This window comes from Rhamphochromis sp. 'chilingali' (assembly GCF_963969265.1).
Source record: "Rhamphochromis sp. 'chilingali' genome assembly, chromosome: 19".
NCBI lineage: Eukaryota > Metazoa > Chordata > Actinopteri > Cichliformes > Cichlidae > Rhamphochromis > Rhamphochromis sp. 'chilingali'.
Genome location: NC_137946.1, coordinates 28,783,181 through 28,804,564, shown reverse-complemented (window position 1 = coordinate 28,804,564; position 21,384 = coordinate 28,783,181). Strand labels below are relative to the sequence as shown.

Genomic DNA, 21,384 nt, shown 5'->3' with positions numbered 1-21,384 from the left:
TCTCATTTTTAACACTCGGTTTTAACTACTATCATTTTACACCTCAGAGTTACATTAAAAGAATGTGACTCTACTTAGAGTAAAATTAACTCTACTTTTGCAAGAAGACTACTAACACCAAAACATTTAACACTTTTGAATTTGCTGTGTATGTTGTGATCTCCCTCATCCCATACTGTGTGTTCCATCAGCCTGCCTGTTTAGTTGTCTGTATTCTCAGTTTAGCCAGTTGTTTGTTTTTTTGCTATCCAGCAATAAAGCTGCATTTGAGTTCACCTTTTTGCCTCTGTGAGTCTGCACTTTGGGTCCACCATTCCTGCCTACTCCACTCAGACATGACACTCGCATGGTTCAGTTGCAAACAAGGTGTCCTTTCTGGAGTGTGCCGTGATGCACTGAGTGGCCAATCACTCTCAGGGAAACTGATTGGTCACTCCTAGGTCATCACTTGTCAGTGATCAGGGTTACCGCTGTGTGTGCAGTGTGTTTTAAAGGTCCAAATGGGATGTGCACCATGGCATGCTAGCTGCAAATTACGCCAACACAACCCCTCCAATCTCCTTATAAAGACTCCACATGTCAGCTAAATGTGGACAGTGGCATTTTTGGTGAAAACACAGCACAGTGGTGGAGGGCTTGATTTGCAGCCTGGGTACCTTCCAGTCATTCAGCAACAATGTGAGAAACTGATAAAGTCATAAAGAAAATGATGACTTCGGGTTACTGCTGCTCAAGGTGGTTTTACAAGCTGCTGAATCATTTTCACATCACTGTGAGGAAGAAACACAGTTGGTGATTTTTCTGGAGTTTTTTGCACTTATCAGTGAGCCTCACATTGTCTTACAATGCAGTTGCAAAACCCAGACCTGCTAATTTACCACGACCTACACTAAAACCTACATTAACACTCCACATAATCTTCCAGTCTCTTCTTTCTGCTGCAGAGACTCCTTTTATTTCCTAGTACACACACTCATGTGAGAGCACACACACACTTGGTTTCTTAGAGATATTTTTGGTCTTTTTCAAAAATTCATTATCAATAATTGCAACTGTTTTCATGTCACAGCTTTTACATAATAAGGGTTTATGAAACAACTTGTCTTCATTTTTATTCCCCACATCACAGTAAACGGAGGAACATCAGAAACATTAGAGAAATTATTCATTTCGTACTTTTCAACTTGTCATATTTCAGCTGTAAATATTGATAAAGTGTCCGGCAGACATTCCCACAAGACTATTCAGAAAGGATGGAGTAAGAAGCTGCTATATCATGGCTGCAGCAAAATCAATTGTTATTCATATCTGGTGCTGTAAAGCCTTAGACCGCAAGTGTCTGCTAGCTAAATGATAAATTATAAATGTTATTTGTCAATGAAGGCTTTTAAGGTCATTTATTGTTTGTGCGTCATCATCCTTAGAATAACTTAGAATAACCCCCCAAAGATTAATATCAGTCTTCTTTCTGTTAAGTATAAATTAGGAGCCAGGAGATAAATACCTTAGCTTAACGTAATGACTGAAAACAGGAGGTTGCAGCATGCCTTCTTGATGTTCAGAATTATATCCTTACTCAATGCATCCATAATCAAAATCATGAAATATGCACTAATATTTAAAAAGTAAACTACAATCTGCCTCTGAAGGGAGAGACTAATGCTTATTGATTGTCTGCAAATACATACTAACTATGAGCGACATTGCAACTTGAAAAAGTGCAAACCAGAATTGAAAATGTTAACTTTCAAAGTAAAAGCTGTGCCTCAGCGCTCCAGTGAACATGTTAACATGTTTAAAAGGTGCAGCTTTTACTTTGAAACTGAACCTCCTCTATTTTCGGTGTGTGTGGCACCTTTCACATTTCACAACAGCTAACAGAGTAGCTGGACCGTGTTTGTAGACAAGTCCATCACATCCATTCACACTGCTGCCGTAGCAATATGCAATATGTCAAACCCATCACAAAGAGGGTTTTGCCAACTGGTTGGGGAGTACACATTTTGCAGAGCTACAGGTGGCTGCCAAGGGTTCACCGACTGATCCAATATTGTCATCATGCTGACAAGTCAATGAAACCTAGTTAGTGGACACAGAATCTGCAAAACCTCAAAAGAAAAGACTGTTCAATGCAGCTGGTGGATATGCAGATTTGATATGGTGTCTTTATACAGGAACGAGGGCTCATCGTACAAAGATACCCAGAGTCAAAACACAAGTTAGAGCATAATATGTTGCTTTTACATTTCTGCTCCTTTTAAGCTTAAAAATGTCCTGTGGTAAACAGCTTAGGAATACCCAGGGTAGGTGTCCATACATACCTTAGCTAACCAGATCCCAGCTCTGGCCAAAGAAACAAACAAGCAAACAAAGAAGCAACTTTTACTTACTGTGAGCTTGGATAGATTTATTTGTTCTCTGTGGAGCAATATTAAGATTGTTATCAGATTAATCATACTCCTATTTCATGCCATGCTTTTCAATGCAAGTTTGAATTCAAGCTGGTAACTGCTACTCTTAAACAAACAGTGAATATGTCCTACCCCATCAAAGTGCCATGTTATTACTACAAGAGTCACCAAAATACTGTAAGCAGCTTGGTTCTGCAGCCTGCACTAATTGCAGTGTCCAGGATTCTCACACAGCTTTTAACTAACACATTCTTTAATGTCAAGTACATTTAACAACATGAATTAACAAGATACCTTTTCAGGGTGATCTTTTAACTTTGACTTAACTAAATTAACAAATTTGTAACTAAACAAACTTTCTTTTTGTCATGTCTGACAATGAAGCGATCACCTGTTCATATTGAACGTGTTCTCTCTAACTAGGAATATAGCTCTGTGTCAGTAGCTAGCAAAACAAAGATATCCTAATCTTTTGTTTTAGTGATCCCACTTCATCGACCTGCACATATGAATGCATGACAGGGATGAGAATCAAAATGTGAGAATGCATGTCTTTTAGGAGGATTATGGGTTGAGTGTGCCCATAGTATTGACTGGAAGGCATGTCCAGCGGTAGCAGATAGAAAGTGCAGCACATTTTCATCCAGGGTGTTGTGAAATCCTTCCTTGGTTTTTTTGTTGAGGCACAAAAGTCTTGCTGGTTAGGTTAGCAAACGATCAAACAGACCTTGTCACAACAGCGGCATTAATGAGGGGTTATGAAATGAGTGACCCGCTCACAAAAGAGCCACGCCAGAAAAGAAATGAGCTGAAAAATAAACTCACTTAAATTACAGAGCATGAATCAACCGCTCAGACTTATTTACTTATTAATAACATAGTCTTAAATAGTTCCAGCCCACTTTAACTCCTGACTGTGAGAAACAGCCATGAGTGCCACTGAAGGTGTCCCTCTCACCATATGGACGTGTTTTCATGTTGCATGTGTTGAAATCCTATTTTTCTCTACTATGATCTGGATACTGTGTGAGCTGTTGTGTTAAAGTCTCCAGCAGCACAACAACACAGAGCTGTTTGCGTAACTCAGACTTGTCTCAAACTGTCACTAACTATTGTCTCAAATCCAATTAACATAGCCAAATATAAACAAATAAATTAATGGATTTTCAATTATATTCACTGTATCAACAGGCCATTCAAAGCCACTATTGCTTTAATCATTTATTTTCCACTCAGACTGTTTCCACATTTGGCATTTCAGCAGCGCTCTGAGCTGTGTAAACCAAAAAATCTTTCTGAAACACTGCAGACTGCTTTGTTTTTGTTTTTCTCCTCTGTTGTTTGCACGTTTTTGTTTTTTTGTCACCTATAACTTTAATTTCATATGATCAATGTTTTCTTTTTTTTCTTCTCCACCTTACTCTTTTGCATGCTGTCATCGACTCTGTGTCTTGGTGCTTTATGTTTTCTGGAACAAAACAGCTTCCTGTCCCCAGATACAAAAAGGTAAGCCAATGAAATGAGCCCAGATCCCAACCAGTCCCTGCTAATCAATGCCTACTTTATCCCTCCTGCGTCCAATCCCAGTGATCCCCGACTGAAACAATCACCAACCCTGGCTCACATCCTCTGAGCTCCCTCTGATTCCGTTTCTTTGGAACAACAAATCTAATCCTGAGTGAATGTTGAATGCTTTGTCTGTATTTGGCCTGTTCTTCTGTAGATGCACACTGGTGCTTAAAGAATCAAGTCAACTAGTTAAAGGTGAACGCCTAGAAAACAAAGACAGAAGCATGTAAACCAATGTGGTGAATGACTACACTATAGTCAAAGGTCAACCAGTTTACTGACTGAAAGTAAATTCCATCTTTAAATGCAGGATGCTGTTACATATCATGAATCTGTCACGGTCTGGCTGGCAGACTGTGGAGATGTGGGAAAGGAGGACCCAGGCGCGGAGCTCTGTGTGTAGACAGTGCGTTTATTTAAAGTGTGGTAAATATAGATGCACAATTAATCCCCGTGCTCCCCAAGGCTCCCGCGTGTGTCTTCCAGTGGCGTCCGTGTTCGTGCTCCCCGCTGTCGTGACTCTGTACACCCTGTGCATGCTGCCCTTCCTCTCCACGTTCCTCCTGTAGGAACAAAATAGAGGCAGCCGTTAAACACTGACCCCCGCGGGCACACACACGATCTGCACTTCCTAAACACACACACGGACTTGGGAGTCTAACGTAATGATCCTGCGTCGGTGGGAGCGCCAAGACTCTCCTAAGTAGCTCTCCCGACAAGCCCTGATCAGCAGCAGGTGTGTGGCTTCGGGTGTGGCCAGTCCTCTAGCAGGGCCACACCCACCAGGCCTGAAGGCGCCTGTAAACAAGAGTTCAGACACACCTGCACCCACCCACACACACACTCATATCTACAAACATGGAGAAGAGGGGCAGCAACACCAAAAATACATATAATATAACCAGTCCATAACTGCTCAGGGATCCTGGGTCGCTCAGACCCAGGATCCCTGACAGAATCAGTGTTATTCACATAATTGTATCTGAGTTAGTTTTTTTTAATCTACCTTTTCTCAACTGAAGTTCTACTACTTTTCTTAAAAAGCTTATCAGTAATAGTCAATTAAGTAGCTGGCTTTGCACATCTGTAATAATCTCTACAATCAGATTGTGCATAGGAAAAATGCGCAACCTGGTTGCAACCCAAAAGGGAAGTTAGATTTATTTGAAATGCATTGGATTGGTTGTGATCTAACGATTATTTATATTTATATTCACTTAAAAAAAAACAAAAAAAAACAAACAATGATGCTTCACACTCAGGAAAACAGTGGCTGTGACCACTTGCAACTCATTGTTGTCTTCAAAGTAACTTTAGTGCATCAAAACTGCAATAAAATGGTAATAAGACAGAGTCTGGTATCAGTTTGTGATTGAATAGGATCAAGTTGGCAATTATATGGAATCTGTTTGTGATAATGTGGCAATTAACTGATAAACTGTCAACAATTGCAACTCTGTTAGCAACTGCATACTCGGAAATTCACATTAGTCACTTAAATATTAGAGTCTGGCCAGAAACTTGTAGATTTAAAATTGAAATCTAGAAAATCCTCCACAAATAGTGAAACAGATGCTGCAGGAATCAGATTAAACTGCTTGATGTCACAGGAGCTAGACAAGCTTGATTTTATATAGGAATGTAACCAGAGTGCAACCACCTCAAGTGGCCCTTGAAGCATTAACCCCCTTCTTTAACATGACTTTGGTTTAGCCCCCCAAGGATTCAATCAATGCTTCTCTCCCATCCATTCTGTTATCTGCTGCTCCTGGTGATTGATGCTTCCTCCACCTGCGTGTTAGCGGGCCAGTCAGATATGGTAATGAAGACATATGCCCCAGTGATGAAGAGGCTGATAGCACTGCAGAAAAACAAGCAGCCATGTGGGACATACAGCTTGGAGAACACACACTCAAAATAGACGTATGTTCTTAGTTCGTAGGCGTCATACAAAAAAGATGAAACTGACTTGTTGGATCACAACATCAGTGACAGGGGATTGTTATTTTATTAGCTACTTACCAGTCTTATCAAAATCAGTTTTAGCGAATGTGCTTAAAATGTCAGTGATGTCTGCAAAGACAAAAAAAACCTGCATTAAACTCACAATGATTCTCCAACTGTTTTTTATTTTTGACTTCTTCGACTTATTTATATCTTCCCACACATCAGCAATAACCTTTCACACCAAGACAACACAAATAAGACTCAAGTTTTAATGCTTTCTTTTTGTTTAGGTAGTTTGGCACTAAGTTTTGGTTTCACTGTCATGTAATAACAAAAACGCTAAAGCTAAAGAAAGTGAAATGATTACATCTCTAGCTAGTGTTTGCGCTCAAATTTAACACATACAGTACTGTGCAGAAGTCTTGTATTAGCTCTTATATTTTGCTAGAATTGCACTTCTGTGCTGACATCATTTGCCAGGCATGTATGTTGCTGTTTGAATATAAAAGTAACTCAGACTCGTTGGTGTAAATTTACAGTAGATCTAAAGTCTAAGGAGCTTGGAAAGAAAAGCGTCTGGACTTCTCTAAGTTGCTTGAAGACGTTTCACCTCTCATCCGAGAAGCTTCTTCAGTTCTAAGGTCAAATGGTGGAGAGTCCCAGATTTAAACCCTGTGGAAGTTTCCCCCAAGAGGGACAAAAGGACCCCTTAATGATCCTCTACCTAATCACATGAGCCAAGGTGTGAAAACGGGTGTAGGTCACAATCAGCCAAGGTTTCGGGTGAGCTCGTGCAACCTAGCCCCACCATATCATGTGATTTCCTGAGTGGGCGTTAAGGCGTCTGGGAAGGGATCTCAAAACTGGATTATAGATGGCAGACGGTGGGTGGGGGTGGATTCCCATTCATTTTCTATGGCGGTCACTTTTGACTGGGAACACCACAGATGTAACAAAGTTGATTAAAACACTCAAAATTTAACAAAAGAGGTGCTCACCACTTTTATATGTTCAAGTGTGTAGTGTTGAGGATGTCATAAGGTCTCGAGGCAATTGGATGTAAAACACAATATTTATGAGTTTTTAAAGTTGTAAATCGGTCGGTTTTGACCTGAACACGACAGGAAGGTGCAGCTATGTACACACATCTTATTTAAAGTCCACACTCTTTTCTTTTCATTCAGATGTTTTTCACAAATGCCAAGCACGACTTCTTCTGAACACAGATTCTAATGATCTCACCCAAAGGAACTCGACTTCATTTAAAATCATTTAAGGCTGTTGTTCAGGAGGGCTGTTATGAATGAGTGTGAGATGGGAGGTGTGTGGATACACTCCCATCTGCCTTTCGCAGTGGTCATTTTTCTCCAACCCCTCAGTAATTATGATCAACCGAGTATTCACAGCGTGCTCGCGCAATCAGCAGCATGATGCAGCTGTCTGTTTATCCCGGTCCAACCCCACAAAACATGCCTGAGCTCACTGACGGTTCAGGTGTTGAAGACAACAATAGAAGCAGATGAGGATGGCACGTCAGCCTCTCCAATCAGCTTTCGCTGTGCCATCTTAATAACTTGTTTTTGCAGGAAACACGGTTTAAAAGTGGGGCTAAATATCAGCAAGAGATTCCAACATCCAGTGACGCATATAATGATAGAAAATGAAAAGCAGTGAAGTGGAAGTTTCAGGGGAGGTTACAATTTTAGAGGCCGTTAAGCTTTAAGCTGGTTTCTGTTTCTACTTTTTGCACATACATAAAAGAAAAACTTTACAGTGTTTTTATTTCAAATCAAGCTTTTTTCTTCAGTGCTGACTATTTTACACGCGTAGTTCACTCAGGCCTCTTTGGCTGAAGGAAGAGAAAATAAAAAGGAAGATTGAGGAGAGGGGATCACGGCTCGGTCACAGCAGAGACTTGTGGTTGTTTCGTGTTGCCTTTTTCTGTAGGCAGCATTTTTTCTGTACATCTCAGCTTTTCCTTGTATTTGCATGGAGCATTATCTCTGCTATCTAAATGCACGTCTCTTTGTAGCATATAACAATTTATATAACAAAGTATATAACAAAGAAATACTGATATATTTATATATTTATGTGATGCATGTTTCTTGTATCAGTAGCCTTATTTATACTATGATGCATTAAATGGTACCATTTAAAAACTTTTAAAATAAATAATGAATTCCTAGCAGCTCAGTTCACCCCTCTGGCAGCTCACGACTTGGCTATCAAACCAAATTTCAATAGACATGGGTTATATTTATTTTATATTTGTGTGGGAAGTCATCGTTTTACCACTGCACTCTCTCAGAAAACAAATAAAAGCCTTTGGCAGTATTTGAATCTGCTTTTGAGAAACCATGAGTGAAAGGAAAAAGAAAAAAATAGCTATCCAAGAAGCTCCTTTATTGTTTTTTTTACTTCTTAGGGTAAATAAAAGGTTCCCTAACAAGGTGTATGGCGACACCCCACTGTATAATAAGTATTCTGGTATATTTCAGGTGATCTGAATGGGACTTTTACATGTTGTCACAAAAAATCTGGATTTACACTGCAATTGCGTTAATGCAGCAAACTGATATAACTGCACATACTGCTGCCCAAGCGAAAACCTGTAGTGATCCCGTATGTGTCAGGAGTATCGGAGCAGTTGAGATGCATTTTTTCTAAACACCGGGTCTCTGTGGCTTTTAAAGCCCAAAACACGCTGCGCCGAAAATTGGGCCTCACCAAGGATCGGGTCCCCCGACACAAACAGAGTAACATAGTGTACGCTGTTAAGTGCCAGGAGGATTGGCAGGATTTATACATCGGGGAAACCAAACAACCTCTGGCAAAGCAGATGGCACAACACAGAAGAGCTACCTCGTCAGGCCAGGACTCTGCAGTCTATTTACACCTACAGGCCAGTGGACACTCTTTAAATGATGAGGATGTACACATCCTGGACAGGGAGGAACGCTGGTTTGAGCGCGGAGTTAAGGAGGCCATTTACGTAAAAAGGGAAAGACCATCTCTGAATCGAGGAGGGGGCTAAGGGTACATCTTTCGCCATCTTACAATGCTGTGATTGCAGCCATTCCCCAACTCTCTGTGAATGGTACTCATGGCCACTGATCAGTGGGTTTTGGTCAGTGGTTGTTGATCAATGGTCATGAGAATTTGCATAATTAAAGATTAAGGAACTGACCTCCCAGCCGATTGTCCCTTCAGTGGGCTGGTTTCAGTCATTATGCATTAGTCATTTATAAGATTGGGGGAACCTGCAGTCAGCTGAGACTGAAGAAGTCACTCGGATGAGTGACGAAACGTTTCTCCCACAAAACGCTACGTCCAGATGAACAGAATCAATTTTTTGGAGATTTACTTTCCTGGATGATTGAGAATGCATCAAGACATAACTGCACATAAATGCAGAAAGTAACATTTGGTCAAAATTAGAGTATTTTCCTTTCTATAGTTCTTTCTGGTCCAAATCAGATGAGTTTTCCCAGCAGTTTTGGTTTATTTTCACACAGACATCACTTCAGATCACATGAGTGTTCAGTCTGCTTACAGGGCAGCTGTGACTGATGAAAGATTAACAGGAGTGAAAGCAGGAAGAAGGTGTGCGTTCGGCACTCTGCCTCATCACCGTACACATGTTAGTTGTCTCCGATTGAGTTTGAATCCCATTCTCGCCACAAATGAACCACTCAGGAGTTTGTTTGGAACCACACTGAGGCCACCACCTCCAAAGGGATCTCAGATTATCGCATTCACATCTGCACAAAGGAAACCAAACCTTGAGCTGGATTTAAACCGACTAAACATCACATGTGTGAAAACACTGAGTTATGGTTCTTCTTTCATTATACTTCCAGCTTCATTTTGAAGATTAGTTCCTCGTGTGGATTTGTGTTCTTCACTTGCCTCCTTGATCCTTTCCCAGCCTCATTATTGTGTTGACTGAGTTCACCTGTGCTTTTATATCCCTCCCCCTGCTGTGCATTTACTCTGCACTTTCTCCTTCACTCTTTGCCCCTTCTCAAACTGCACATACTGGATTCCTCTCCTCAACTCCTCTCTCCTCTCCTTGCATTTTAGTCCTTCCACCCTAAGATGTAATTGAAGGAGGAGAGGACGCGATATGAAGGGGACAAGATGAGGCAAAAGGGATTCAACAAAATGAGACCCTCTTGCTGTGGAGGCTCATTTTAAAGCAATGTCGATTAAATTTAGCATCTACCAGAGTGTTTTCATGAGGAGAAATACTCTCTGTCAGGTCATTGCCTAGCCTCTGTCTTGTTCTTGTATCATCTTTGTGACCTTACATTATAGTCACACTATGGAAAATAGCGATTGGAGATTGGGACATCGCAGTTATTGCAACTATATGCAATGATTCTCATTTCCTTTGCAGTGGTTGCTTTAAAGACGGCAATCAGTCTGCTCTTAGTCTTTTTGGGGGTTTAAGTTGGCACTTACATGCAATCTGTCTGTGACAATATGATGATTAACGCTTACAACTCTATTGCCATCCAGGTACACAAAAATCAGACCCATCCAGAACAGAAACTCGTGAATTTCTCCTCAAACAGCGACAGCAATTTAATTTCAAAACGACATAAGTGCTCGACAACTATGCTTTTATTTATTTATTTATTTTCTTAGTTGGCAACCAGTTGAGTAGAGTCCCCCACTGCAAAGAAACGCAGACTACACAGGCTGACTGAGACTGATTGTTGGCATTTCAGGGCTTATAAATTAGGCGATTATTTGCAGACCTTCTGCAGTCTGTCTGAGAATGTTTGCAGTCAGCCCGAGTTGTCCCAGAACTGTTTGGACACAGTTTTCCTTCCACCGAACAACCTGTGAAATCTTTTGAGATCAAAAGCTGTCACCCAGATGTTGAGGATGTTGCACGTTCAACTTCTGGGTGACCTGTTGGTCACCTTGATTAATTAAATGCAGTCGCCAGGCAACAGGGCTTTTTTTTTTTTTGCTGTCCTATTTTTACTCTAGTGTAATTGAGTGTATGGAAGCAGAAATCTTGGGTTGAATATCCACTAGATACAGTGATAGCCTCATAAAATTGACCTTTGCTCCAAGAGGCAGAGCAAACAACTAGCCAATCACAGTCACCGAGCAACCGCTAATTTTTTTGTAGTAACGGGCCTATTTTTAGTCAGTGTGACTGATCCGTTAGTGTTTTCTGTGCTGTCACTGTGTTTTTGATGATTTGCTTTTTAAAGAAATGTCTCTATGCCTGTTACTCATATTGTCAGGCATAGAGTGTGTGAGACGTAAATGGTAAATAAACTGCATTTAAATAACAAATTTTATAGTCTCATCAACCACTTAAAGACACCTTTATGCATACAGAGCTTCGCCATCATAAAAATACTCCTAATGTAAGTGAAGGATAAAAATAATAGTAAAAACCTGACACATTGGATTAGTTATATTTATCTAGTCCACACAAAGTGGAGTTTAATACCATATTACGTGAGCAACCTTGTCAGCGACATTTCGGTTTTTGTAGTATGGTCACAGCAAATAAACCACGAGAGCGACGACAAAATCCTCAAAAGGCAGAGAAGTCTTATCCAATCGGAGCGTAAACAAATTAAATGTTGAATTGTTATGTAGACGTATCTATGTCTGTGTAATGAAAGGAGAAAGACCTGAAGGAAGCAGCACTCGTCTCCTCCGTCTTTCCCCTTAAACTGATTACATTATAACAGCAGACAATGAAATCTATTCCATCTGGGCGTTCAGCGTCCGTTCTTCAGATGTCAGAGAACTAAGTGTGTCCGGCACATCAAAATGTGGACATGTTTATGAGAGTCAGCTAAAGAAATTAGTGTCACTATGGTTCTATTCTGTGACAGGCAGGATCTAAAGCAGCAGTGTTGCCTTATTAGAGACACAGTTGAGTGTGTCATTTTGCTGCCAGTAATTCCTGCTGAGTGCTGGGCTTGGTGCCGAGTGCCTCTATTAAGCCTGATAATTGTGGGAGAATAGACATCGTATTTGTTTTATTTTTCCATTTTTGGTCCATTAAAGAAAAAACACAGACGGGAAGCGATTAAAATAATGGTGCTAGGCTCATAATAAAGTATTCTTTCCTTTGCGTGATGGCTGTTCTCTGTGATAGGGGATCTTTATTGTTACTCAGATGAGAAATAAAAACTTTGTATTGCGTGATCCTTAGGCCGTGGGGTTTTTAAGCCTTATTGTCCTTTATTACTCAAGATGGTTTATTATTTGGGCTGGCTTTCTTTACTGTGAGTGTTTGTGTGGGATTCAGAAGCACATCCAGGGCAAAGACAAACTGGAGATCATTATTATCTGTTTCACTTCACATGTTCTCTGTTTTCCGCACTATAAGGCGCACTTAAAATCCTTTAATTTTCTCAAAAATCGACAGTGTGCCTTATGTATGAATTCTGGTTGTGCTCACTGACCTCGAACCGATTTATGTGGTAAACAGTGCTCAAAAATGGCTACCGTAGTCAGGAGCCTCGCGGAGTAATCTGGGTCCAAAACTCCGTCTTCTTCAGGTCCCAAAGTCAAACGAACACTGCAGCATCACTGTTCAAAAAAGCCTAAATTCTATAATCTTTAATAAAACGATCAGTATTGCTGCTTTACCAGGTGTAACAATTTATCATCTAGGCATCGATGAAAACAGAATGCCTTAAATTTAACTGAGTTAAGTTAGCAGGAAGTTAGCTCGCTAGTTTCCGCTAACTTGATATAGCATGTTCTGACTGAGAGATTTCTGAAAAAATTCAAACGTACAGCTCTGCTATCACTTCCAACATAAATGAAGACAGAAAACTAAACAGCAATGACGTTTGTAGGGTTACTGAAGTTGGGCTAGCGGGTACATAATGATGGGCTACGTGACCGCTAGCGACACAGCTATATTAGCATAACATAAACACAGTGAAGCTGGAGGATGAACGCTAACTTTTTTCCACTCGATAAAAGTTAACGTGAGGGTTCCCGATGGTTAGGGACCAATGCAATCGCATGGCAGGATGCTGTAAATGGACCAAACTTCAGTCAGGAGAACAACTGAGGTAATCCATCCACAATACGAGGTTAGTCATTCAAATTTGTAAAATTTGACTTAACTGATTGTGTTTTGTTTTGCTTAATGTGCCTTATAATCCGGTGCTCCTTATGGTCCGAAAAATACACATTTATTTATGACCTTACATTTAATTATTTTCTATCATTTATGCACCAAGAGCAACATTAAATAAAAACTTGAGTAACCAGCCTTTGAATGTGGCATTATATCAAACCAAGCAGCAATCTCCACAGGCTTTAAAATTAAGCAACTGCAATTCCTTTAGCAGCCACTTGGGGCTAGCTTGAAAAGTGAGTCAGTGCTATGAAATTAGCGTGTTTGATGCTGTGTACAAGTAACAGTTATGCCAAACTTCACAAGAACTGGACTGAAAAATCAGTGTAAACAGGTCTGATGCAGAGATTAATCAACTTTGAATGTTTTGATGTAAGTCATCAGTATGTACAGAGGAGATCAGGAGAAAGAGGCTACAGTGGGTGTCTGAATCCATCTGTAAAACACGGTGGAGGCACTGTCATAGTTTGGGGCTAGTTATCAATCTGTGGTGTTGTGGATCTTCTTAACACTCATGAAATTATGAACTCGGAAAAGTAACATCAGATTTTGATCCATCTGGAAAGCATCTGATTAGCAGCAGCTTTATTTTTCAGCATGACAATGATTCCAAACACACCGTCAATGCAGTAACAGCATGCCTGGATACAAAAAGAAGAAACACATTTGAACACTAACAGTCATGGACTGCCTTCACTAGAGCCAGGCCTCCTATTTTTAATATGAATAAAGCCATGGGTCTTGGTAATTAGCATCATTGGTTATAAATCCAGTGAGCTGTTGTTGCATGTCGGATACTTTTCTCTCCAAATGAAGATGCGAGCTCATGACTCATCTGGTCGAGTGAAAAGGAAGTGATGCTGCGGACCTCTCCGTTTCCTCCACTGGCTTTTCAGCAGTCTTTGACATGTACATATGCATCCTCTAATCTGTCATTAATCTTATTTTTGGTGCAAACCCTTCACCATATTGGTTACGACAGAAACAACACGTTAAACAATAATTCTTGTATATTAATGACTTCATTAATATAGAAACTTTTTTGTGTGAAATGTATACTTTGAAGTCATTATAAGCAGCTGATATTCAGAAGAACTGGGGAATAAAAAGCACATTTTCAGATGGTTCAGGAACAAGCTGTAATATACTGAATATTACACTTTTTAAAATAAACCGGTGTTCGGCAATCACACAGGTGACATTGTTTCTTTGAAGAGTCACAGATAATTTCACATGAGTAGAAATTTCAGACGATTAACTTTTGTAAGAGACTCCTCCTTATTTTCTTCCTGCATGATTACTAAACGACTACAGGAAGGACAATTTACGGCAAAAGAGTTTAGTTACTGATGAAAACCGCAGACAGAACTGCTGATATCAAGCTTATACGCCTTCCTATGAGCTACTCATTAAAATGTAGAAGAAAGAGCACCTCAAAAAACTAAAAAAAATTACCTTGGACTTCCTATTTTCTTATTTTTCAGTAAGAGATAATAGCCTTGCAGATTCAAACTGTAATGTCAAAGTAGCAATCATTATTAGACTGTACTTGTCTCTTAGAGGGGGATTGCTTTCAGGCACTAAGTGTGATGTTTGCTGCTTTAATCCATTTTGTCTTGGAAAAAATAAAGTAAAACTTAAAGCTTAATGAGTGGAAAACAAGCACGTTTTGCTGATATTTATTTAATCAAAGTTCAGTCCTGATATTTTCTTGTTTTTCTGTTATGGATTAAAATTGTGATGTGTTTTTTTTTTAGCTTAAGGCAAAAGAATACATCTTTTTTTAAAAATGTTACCAGGACATCTTCTCCACTGCTTCGATTTTGATCAGTTCTAAATCTCAACTTTATGAACTAAATCCAGAGTTCAATTTTAAAGGGATTTCCATTCCTTTTACACATAAAGGTCAGTTTAGTCATGAGGATAGTCACTCAGACTGAAAATCTGATGTATAATATCCTTGGGGGTACTTCCTCAGGCCTCAAAACAACGCAGCAACCAAACTTTAATCATCTCGTGGATTGTGTCGTGCAGGATTCGTGCAGGCTTATTGTGTGCATGTTTTCAAAAGGCCCATAGATCAACCCACTGATCTGTCCACCAAAGTTTGTGGAAAATTAGAATTGAAAACTGCAAATAGTGAGAGTTTGCTCGAGAAGAGGAACCTGAAAAAATGAAAATAATATGGAATCCAGCATTATTTAGGCTGAATCCACCCTTCTTCTCACAAGAATTGCTATTTCTCTGAGTGTACTGGTCAGATTTTAATGAAACCTAATAACGTGAATACGATTTATGCTGATGTTAAAATAAAATATCCAAACTGCTGCTCAGCTACTTCAAGGACTTCAGTTTAAACTTTTATCTCAGGAGGAGTCGGAAGTGTGAACAGTTCCGTCTCCAGAGGAGGTCAAAGACGACTTGCTTGAGGTTTTAACTTCTTCTTTGTGTTCGTACCGCATTTGATTCAGGAAACACTTTAGGTCCTTTCACTTCATGAAGCGGGCACCCACATGGTGCGGTGTTGTCCTGCTTTGGTCATTGAATGAGTGGCCTTTACATCTCCTGCTCTCTCTAAGCCTCATTGATTTGCTCTTCAAAGAAATAAAACATTTCTTTTTTTAGTAAGTTCCCTTCAGCATTCCTCAGCAACCTTCCAGCTGATGTGGCACTGCGCTGGATCTCTCAGGCACTACAGATTTTATGCAATGATTAAAAGTGTAAGAAGCAGCATGCAGAAGATTTTTTGCAGATTTCCAGGTTTCAGTAAGACATGTTAATGGTCTTCATGGTCTATTCTCATCCTCAGAGCATGTAGCTTTTACATTTTTGTGATTTTGCATATTTACATGCTAGTTTAGCAACATATTCAGAGATTTCCCTTTTACTGGATTATTGGATATCATTTTTCTTCCAGAGAGCAAATCATAATCTTTTGGATCACCTCCATAAAAAGCACCTTTCAGAGTATTCACAGACGGCCCCTTAGTTGGCTCTTTCCCCCCGTGTTTCATTTACACTGCAGTAATGTTCCAACAGCTTTGACAGCATGAATGAGCAACTTTGAGCACCTAAATAAAAACAATTGAAGTAACTGCATTAGTTGCTGGATTGTAGCTTGTTGTCTCACTGAGTATGGTGAATTTTACACTTTCCATCAAAAGAGCTCTTCAAACTTTTCTGAGACTATTAGACTGAAACTATTTAAAATGTTCCTTCAGACAAACGGTTGTATGAATTTTCAGTGCAGCCTATTTACACTTCATTGGTCTTTTTGACACATTGATCTACTCCGGCACAGTATGTGGCGGTAATGCAGAAGAATAGGCAAAATGACACCATATGACTCAGGGGACAGTAAGACTGCAAAACAGTGTAGTATGAATAAGATTTGAGTCATTCTGTTGCTGATTTACTGCTTGGTAAAAGGGATCCTAGCTCTGTTCCTGTTTTCACTCATCAGTAGACATAAAGTAAGCAAATGGATTTAATGTGGTACTGACTGTGATATAGTTAAAATGCGGCAGGGTTCCGATAATTCAAATTTATAATGTTGCTGCAGGAAACATCCCAAAAATTTCAGAATTTTCAAAAAGTATCCCCTCCAAAAAGAGGTGTAAAATAATTCCAGTTTAATATAATTTAATGCTGCAATGCCCTGAGCTCCTTTAAAGATCCCTAATTTTTGGGAAATCTTCACCGGTGGAAATTTGACTGTCAAAAACAGGAGTAGTGTCCAAAACAAGGAAGTGCTAAATGTCATTTTTATTACCATGATTCTTCTTTTCTTTCACAGGGGCTCAAGCCAATGGACCACAATGGGCTGTCAGATCCCTACGTCAAGTTGCACCTACTGCCAGGCGCCAGCAAGGTGTGTTTTTTTGTTTTTTGTCTGTTTCCTTTAAAACAACAGGCTTGCACATTTGTCACCACACAGCCTGGTCAGTATTGAGTTTGCTTGTTCTTCACTGGACTTCCTTTTTCAGGTTTGCATGCAAACACTAGCTCGCCTACACATACTGCATCTGTAATCATAATATCTCATTTGTTAATTCTGTACACAAAGAAAAGAAAAAAACATTCGTCACAAGTATAGAGTACCCTGACATCACCCGTTAGCTTTGGGCCTGTCGTTTTCAGGGCTTGGAGCCGCCTTACCCCTGCACTCTCAGGTCATGTGACCAGTTGCTACTACATATACAGCAATCTAAGTTGAAGCTCAGGTGGGACTGAGCATTCTTTATTGGTGCGCCTAGGTTATGGAATCAATTGTCTTTGCACATTAGACAGTCACCTACATTCTCCTTTTTTAAAAACTAGTCTTAAAACACACTTGCACTCTCTGACTTTTGACCCAGCATGTGACAATGGTCTTACTTGTTTCTGTTGTTTTATTGTGGTTTGTTTCTGCTTTTATTTTATTATTGTTGTTTTTATTCTTCATCGTTGAAATGGATTTATTCGTTTTTATTTACAGCACTTTGCTTTTAAAGCACTGTGTAAATAGAGTTGGTATGGTACAGGATTTCTCTAAATCTTTGAAAGGGAATGTGAGTTAAGATCTCAAAGAAATTTAACAAATCGTTCTTTTTCTGCATAAAATGTTTGTTTTACAGACGTTTATCGAGAGATCTTTGTTTTTATGAAACTGTTCATTCAAGCATTCAGGATAAAGTGGCATTAGAGCATAAAACTTAATAACACATAAAGGAACAAAAATATACTCCCTATAAAAAAGTCACAAGTAATTAGCAAAGGGATGTAAAATGTTGCCTCTATAACATAGTCGCACTGCAATACTATATATGAATACTTCTCAAAATGCAAATCCCTCTAGGTCACAATTTAACGTTTGCAAACACACAAAGGAAGAGATAACACGAGCAAGCAGAAGAAGTTGTGATGAGAAAGAATAAAAAGAGATTAACAATGACCACTCTCTGCATTTCAAGAATTACAGAAACAGATTTTTTTTACACTCTAAGCCGATCACGCTTTTACACGAGCTTTGATGGGTCAGCAGTGTTCCCTACTGCACATACAGTCTGTCCTGAGGCATTCTTGTGGTTTTCTCAGACCCGCAATAAAAGGAGACGAGGTCTAATAATCTATTTCATGATTCATGGAGCACCGCAGTGTGGATATGTCAGCGCAAGGCTTCATCAGTGTAAACATTAACTGACTGACCTAACGTACCCGCTTACCAGTGACGTGCTCTGCTTTTAAAGCTCTTGCTGATCTGCTCAGAGTCGCGGAAGCACTCGTACAGGCGTAAGATTTAAGTTTTAAACTGTTGCAGAAAAGCTGTTGGAGCTCTCACAGTTTGCAGACAAAATGATCTCAAACCCATACATATAAATTAAAGACTGAAATGTTTCAACACATGAAATGACTCACCGGTTGTTTGTGAGAACTGGTGACTTCTTTAACTCTCTTGCACCTCACAGTCGTCCTTGAGGGTGATGTAATCCTTTCATTAAAACTATCAAATCTTATATAGATCCTGTGAATACGTACATTCTACAAAAGCAGCTTAATGAAAGCCAAAGCTGTGATTATCCAGCTATCTGACTCACATCTTCCTTTCTTACAATACCTTTTCAAACTCATCTCTGTTGAAATGACCTTTGTAATTGGCTCTGCTCTTGCTGCGTAACTTCAGCTTTGATTTCACTCTGCTGTTACGTTTGTAGTTATGTCTGTGTGAAAGAAGGAACAATGTGAACTTGGATGAAGCTCATGACCTGGTCCTTTGGGGGATTCTGCAGAAGTTTAGGGCCATCAGATCTGTGTCTCAGTCCTTGACACAATGTCAAAAACTATTTTGGTTCTGGCTTCTGCTCAGGAGGTAGAGCAGGTCATCTACTAATCATAAGGTTTGTCACTTGATCTCTGGCTGCTCCAGTCTGCATGCCAAAGTATCCTTGGATATGTGATAGGTGAACAGTGGGAATGTTAAATAGAAAAGTGCTTAGGAATGGGGAAGTTGTAAAAAAATAACTGTGAGGGCTCCAGTAGAGTAGAAAATAAAGGTGCAGTCCATTTTGTGGGTACTGGAATTTGTCACTGTTGCCGCTTGTCCCCAATCCTGTTTGTGATATGCAGGAACTCCAGTTAGTTTCCACTTTGGGGTGAGAGTCAGCACCTCCAACTCTGGGGCTATGGTCCACTGCAGGAGAGCAGTGGATGCTTGCTCTGTGTTGGGTGGGAGGTTTCTGGATGATGGATGTAGAAGCTGAAATGAGTTTCCTTTGTAGAGCTGCTGGTTTCAGCCTTTGAGGCATCTCAAGGTCCACTTGGGTGCAAATGACGTAAGTTTTAGTATCACAGTGAGGCAGATAATGCCCATAGATACATCCCAAGTTTTTGTGACCATGTGGATTTGACAATGAGATATTAGCTTACACTTCGCCAATAACGCATGCACCCTTCAGGTGGAGTTCAAGCAGATTTCAAAGAGCTGCAAAGCAAATAAATACTCATTCAATTCAATTCAATTTATTTATACAGTGCCAAATCACAACATCAATCACTTCAAGGTGCTTTATATTGTAAGGTAGACCCTACAATAGTACATACATCCATGCTGTGTACAGCTGTCTGTATCTGCAAGTATAAGCACCACTTTGGACATATAGTGAGGTGCTCACAGTCATCAAAAGGAGTAAGCTGAGGAGGTTTATGCTTTTGATCTGGATCATGGGCACTTCCTCTTGGAGGTTTTCTGGGTCGGCCCCACTGGGGGGAGACCCCAAAGTGAGCCCGGAGGTTTCTGGCCCATTGGGATCTGCCAGGAAGAACTGGACAACATAAAATATCTGGTTAGCATGGTGCTAACGTGATCATACTTTAGACAAGCAGGGATGGATGACTAGATGGATGGTTTATGGATGGAGTTATATGAAAAAAGTCATAAATAGCCATGTAGCTATTGTACCACCAGTAGTTAGAGGAACACTACTTAACTATTGTTTCCATCAGGTGTTGATTTCCTGGGAAAATTCTGTACTTTCTGATATTTAAAGTACCATGAAAGACGAAAACACAGAGCTGACACACAACTGTATTGAGTTTGCTCAGTAACAATGAGAAACTGTAAACGATGAACGACTTCTCATCTTCCTCCTATAATGGTCAAAAAATAATCAAAATCTAAACACATGAAAAAGCATCTTAGGGCTTCAACACATAAGATTCAGTGGCACCAGGGTAAGGGCATGTTGTGAACTCCTATATCCGGCTGTCGGTGGACATTTTTGACGAGTTACTTTTGAACTTGTCTTGGGAGCTTTTCGGGCTCAGTTTTCATCAGTGTAAGATTTGTTTTGTCAGCTTCAGCATTAGTTGAGCTCTGCTGTGCTTTGAGTTGATTTCTAAAGTTGATTGATAGTTCAAACTTTGTGCTTTCCACTTTGTGTTACACAGCACGATTTATTGAAGTGTGCAGGAGCTACTTTAGTGTCGCATCATATGGCCTCCTGCAGTCTGCAGACCGTCGAAGAAGTTTGTACCTTAATGAGAGTTAATTACAGTCACTGACAGTCACTCCTGTTCAGAGGTTTTCTTTGGAAAGGACCACACTGACAGATAATTTAAATTCTGTTACAGACATGTTGTAGGCATTTTACCAGAAGATAAGAAAGAACTTTTTGTTTCTAAATGTTGATTCATACCTCTTGCAATGTTGCAATGAAAAGATTACTTATAGCTACTTATAGCAAGATCTCACCTAAATGCTGCATCAACTTTTATATTAGTCTACATCTTACAAACTATCTGGGATAATCACTGTATAGACCAGTGATAAGCACATTTGGAAATCTGAGAAGTAAAGCCAAAGCAGCAGTTACTAATTATTCTCTTCAGTGGTTGCCAGTTCAGTGACTCTTTTCCAGTCATTTTGAATAAAGCTTTGGTCATTTAGTGTCAGAAAGGAGGGTGTGCTCATTGGCTAATGACTTGTGATTGACAAGTTGTTAGCCAATCAACGTGCAGTGTCCCAGATACACCCTTTACTCAATGTCTCCTGTTTCAAAACCTCAATGAAGCTTTATTACGGTACTTCACTAACCAATGACATCATAATAACTAAGTCCATGTTTTATAACAGGGACTGTTGTGGAAGGCCATGCACATGCACAGGGTCCTCCACAACAGTCCCAGTTTTCCATGCAGCCTCTTAGGGAAAATTAATTACCCATCCCTGTTTTATAGTGTACATGACGCGTGCATTGTCAGGTTTGACTTTTTTTTTAACTCGGCTTGTATTATTTTCTATTATTAGACATGAGTCAGAATTGCATTGCTGAAAAAAGAAAA

At 39.8% G+C, this 21,384-nt stretch overlaps 1 protein-coding gene across 1 annotated transcript in view; it reads left to right on the top strand.

Annotated features, from left to right (window-relative positions):
* Window positions 1–21,384, top strand: part of doc2b (double C2-like domains, beta) — a 185,171-nt gene that overhangs the window by 99,126 nt on the left and 64,661 nt on the right. Inside the window, exon 3 of the mRNA XM_080867163.1 lies at window positions 16,862–16,936. Coding sequence (XP_080723289.1) covers window positions 16,862–16,936 — 75 coding nt within the window. The remainder of the gene's footprint in view (window positions 1–16,861; window positions 16,937–21,384) is intronic.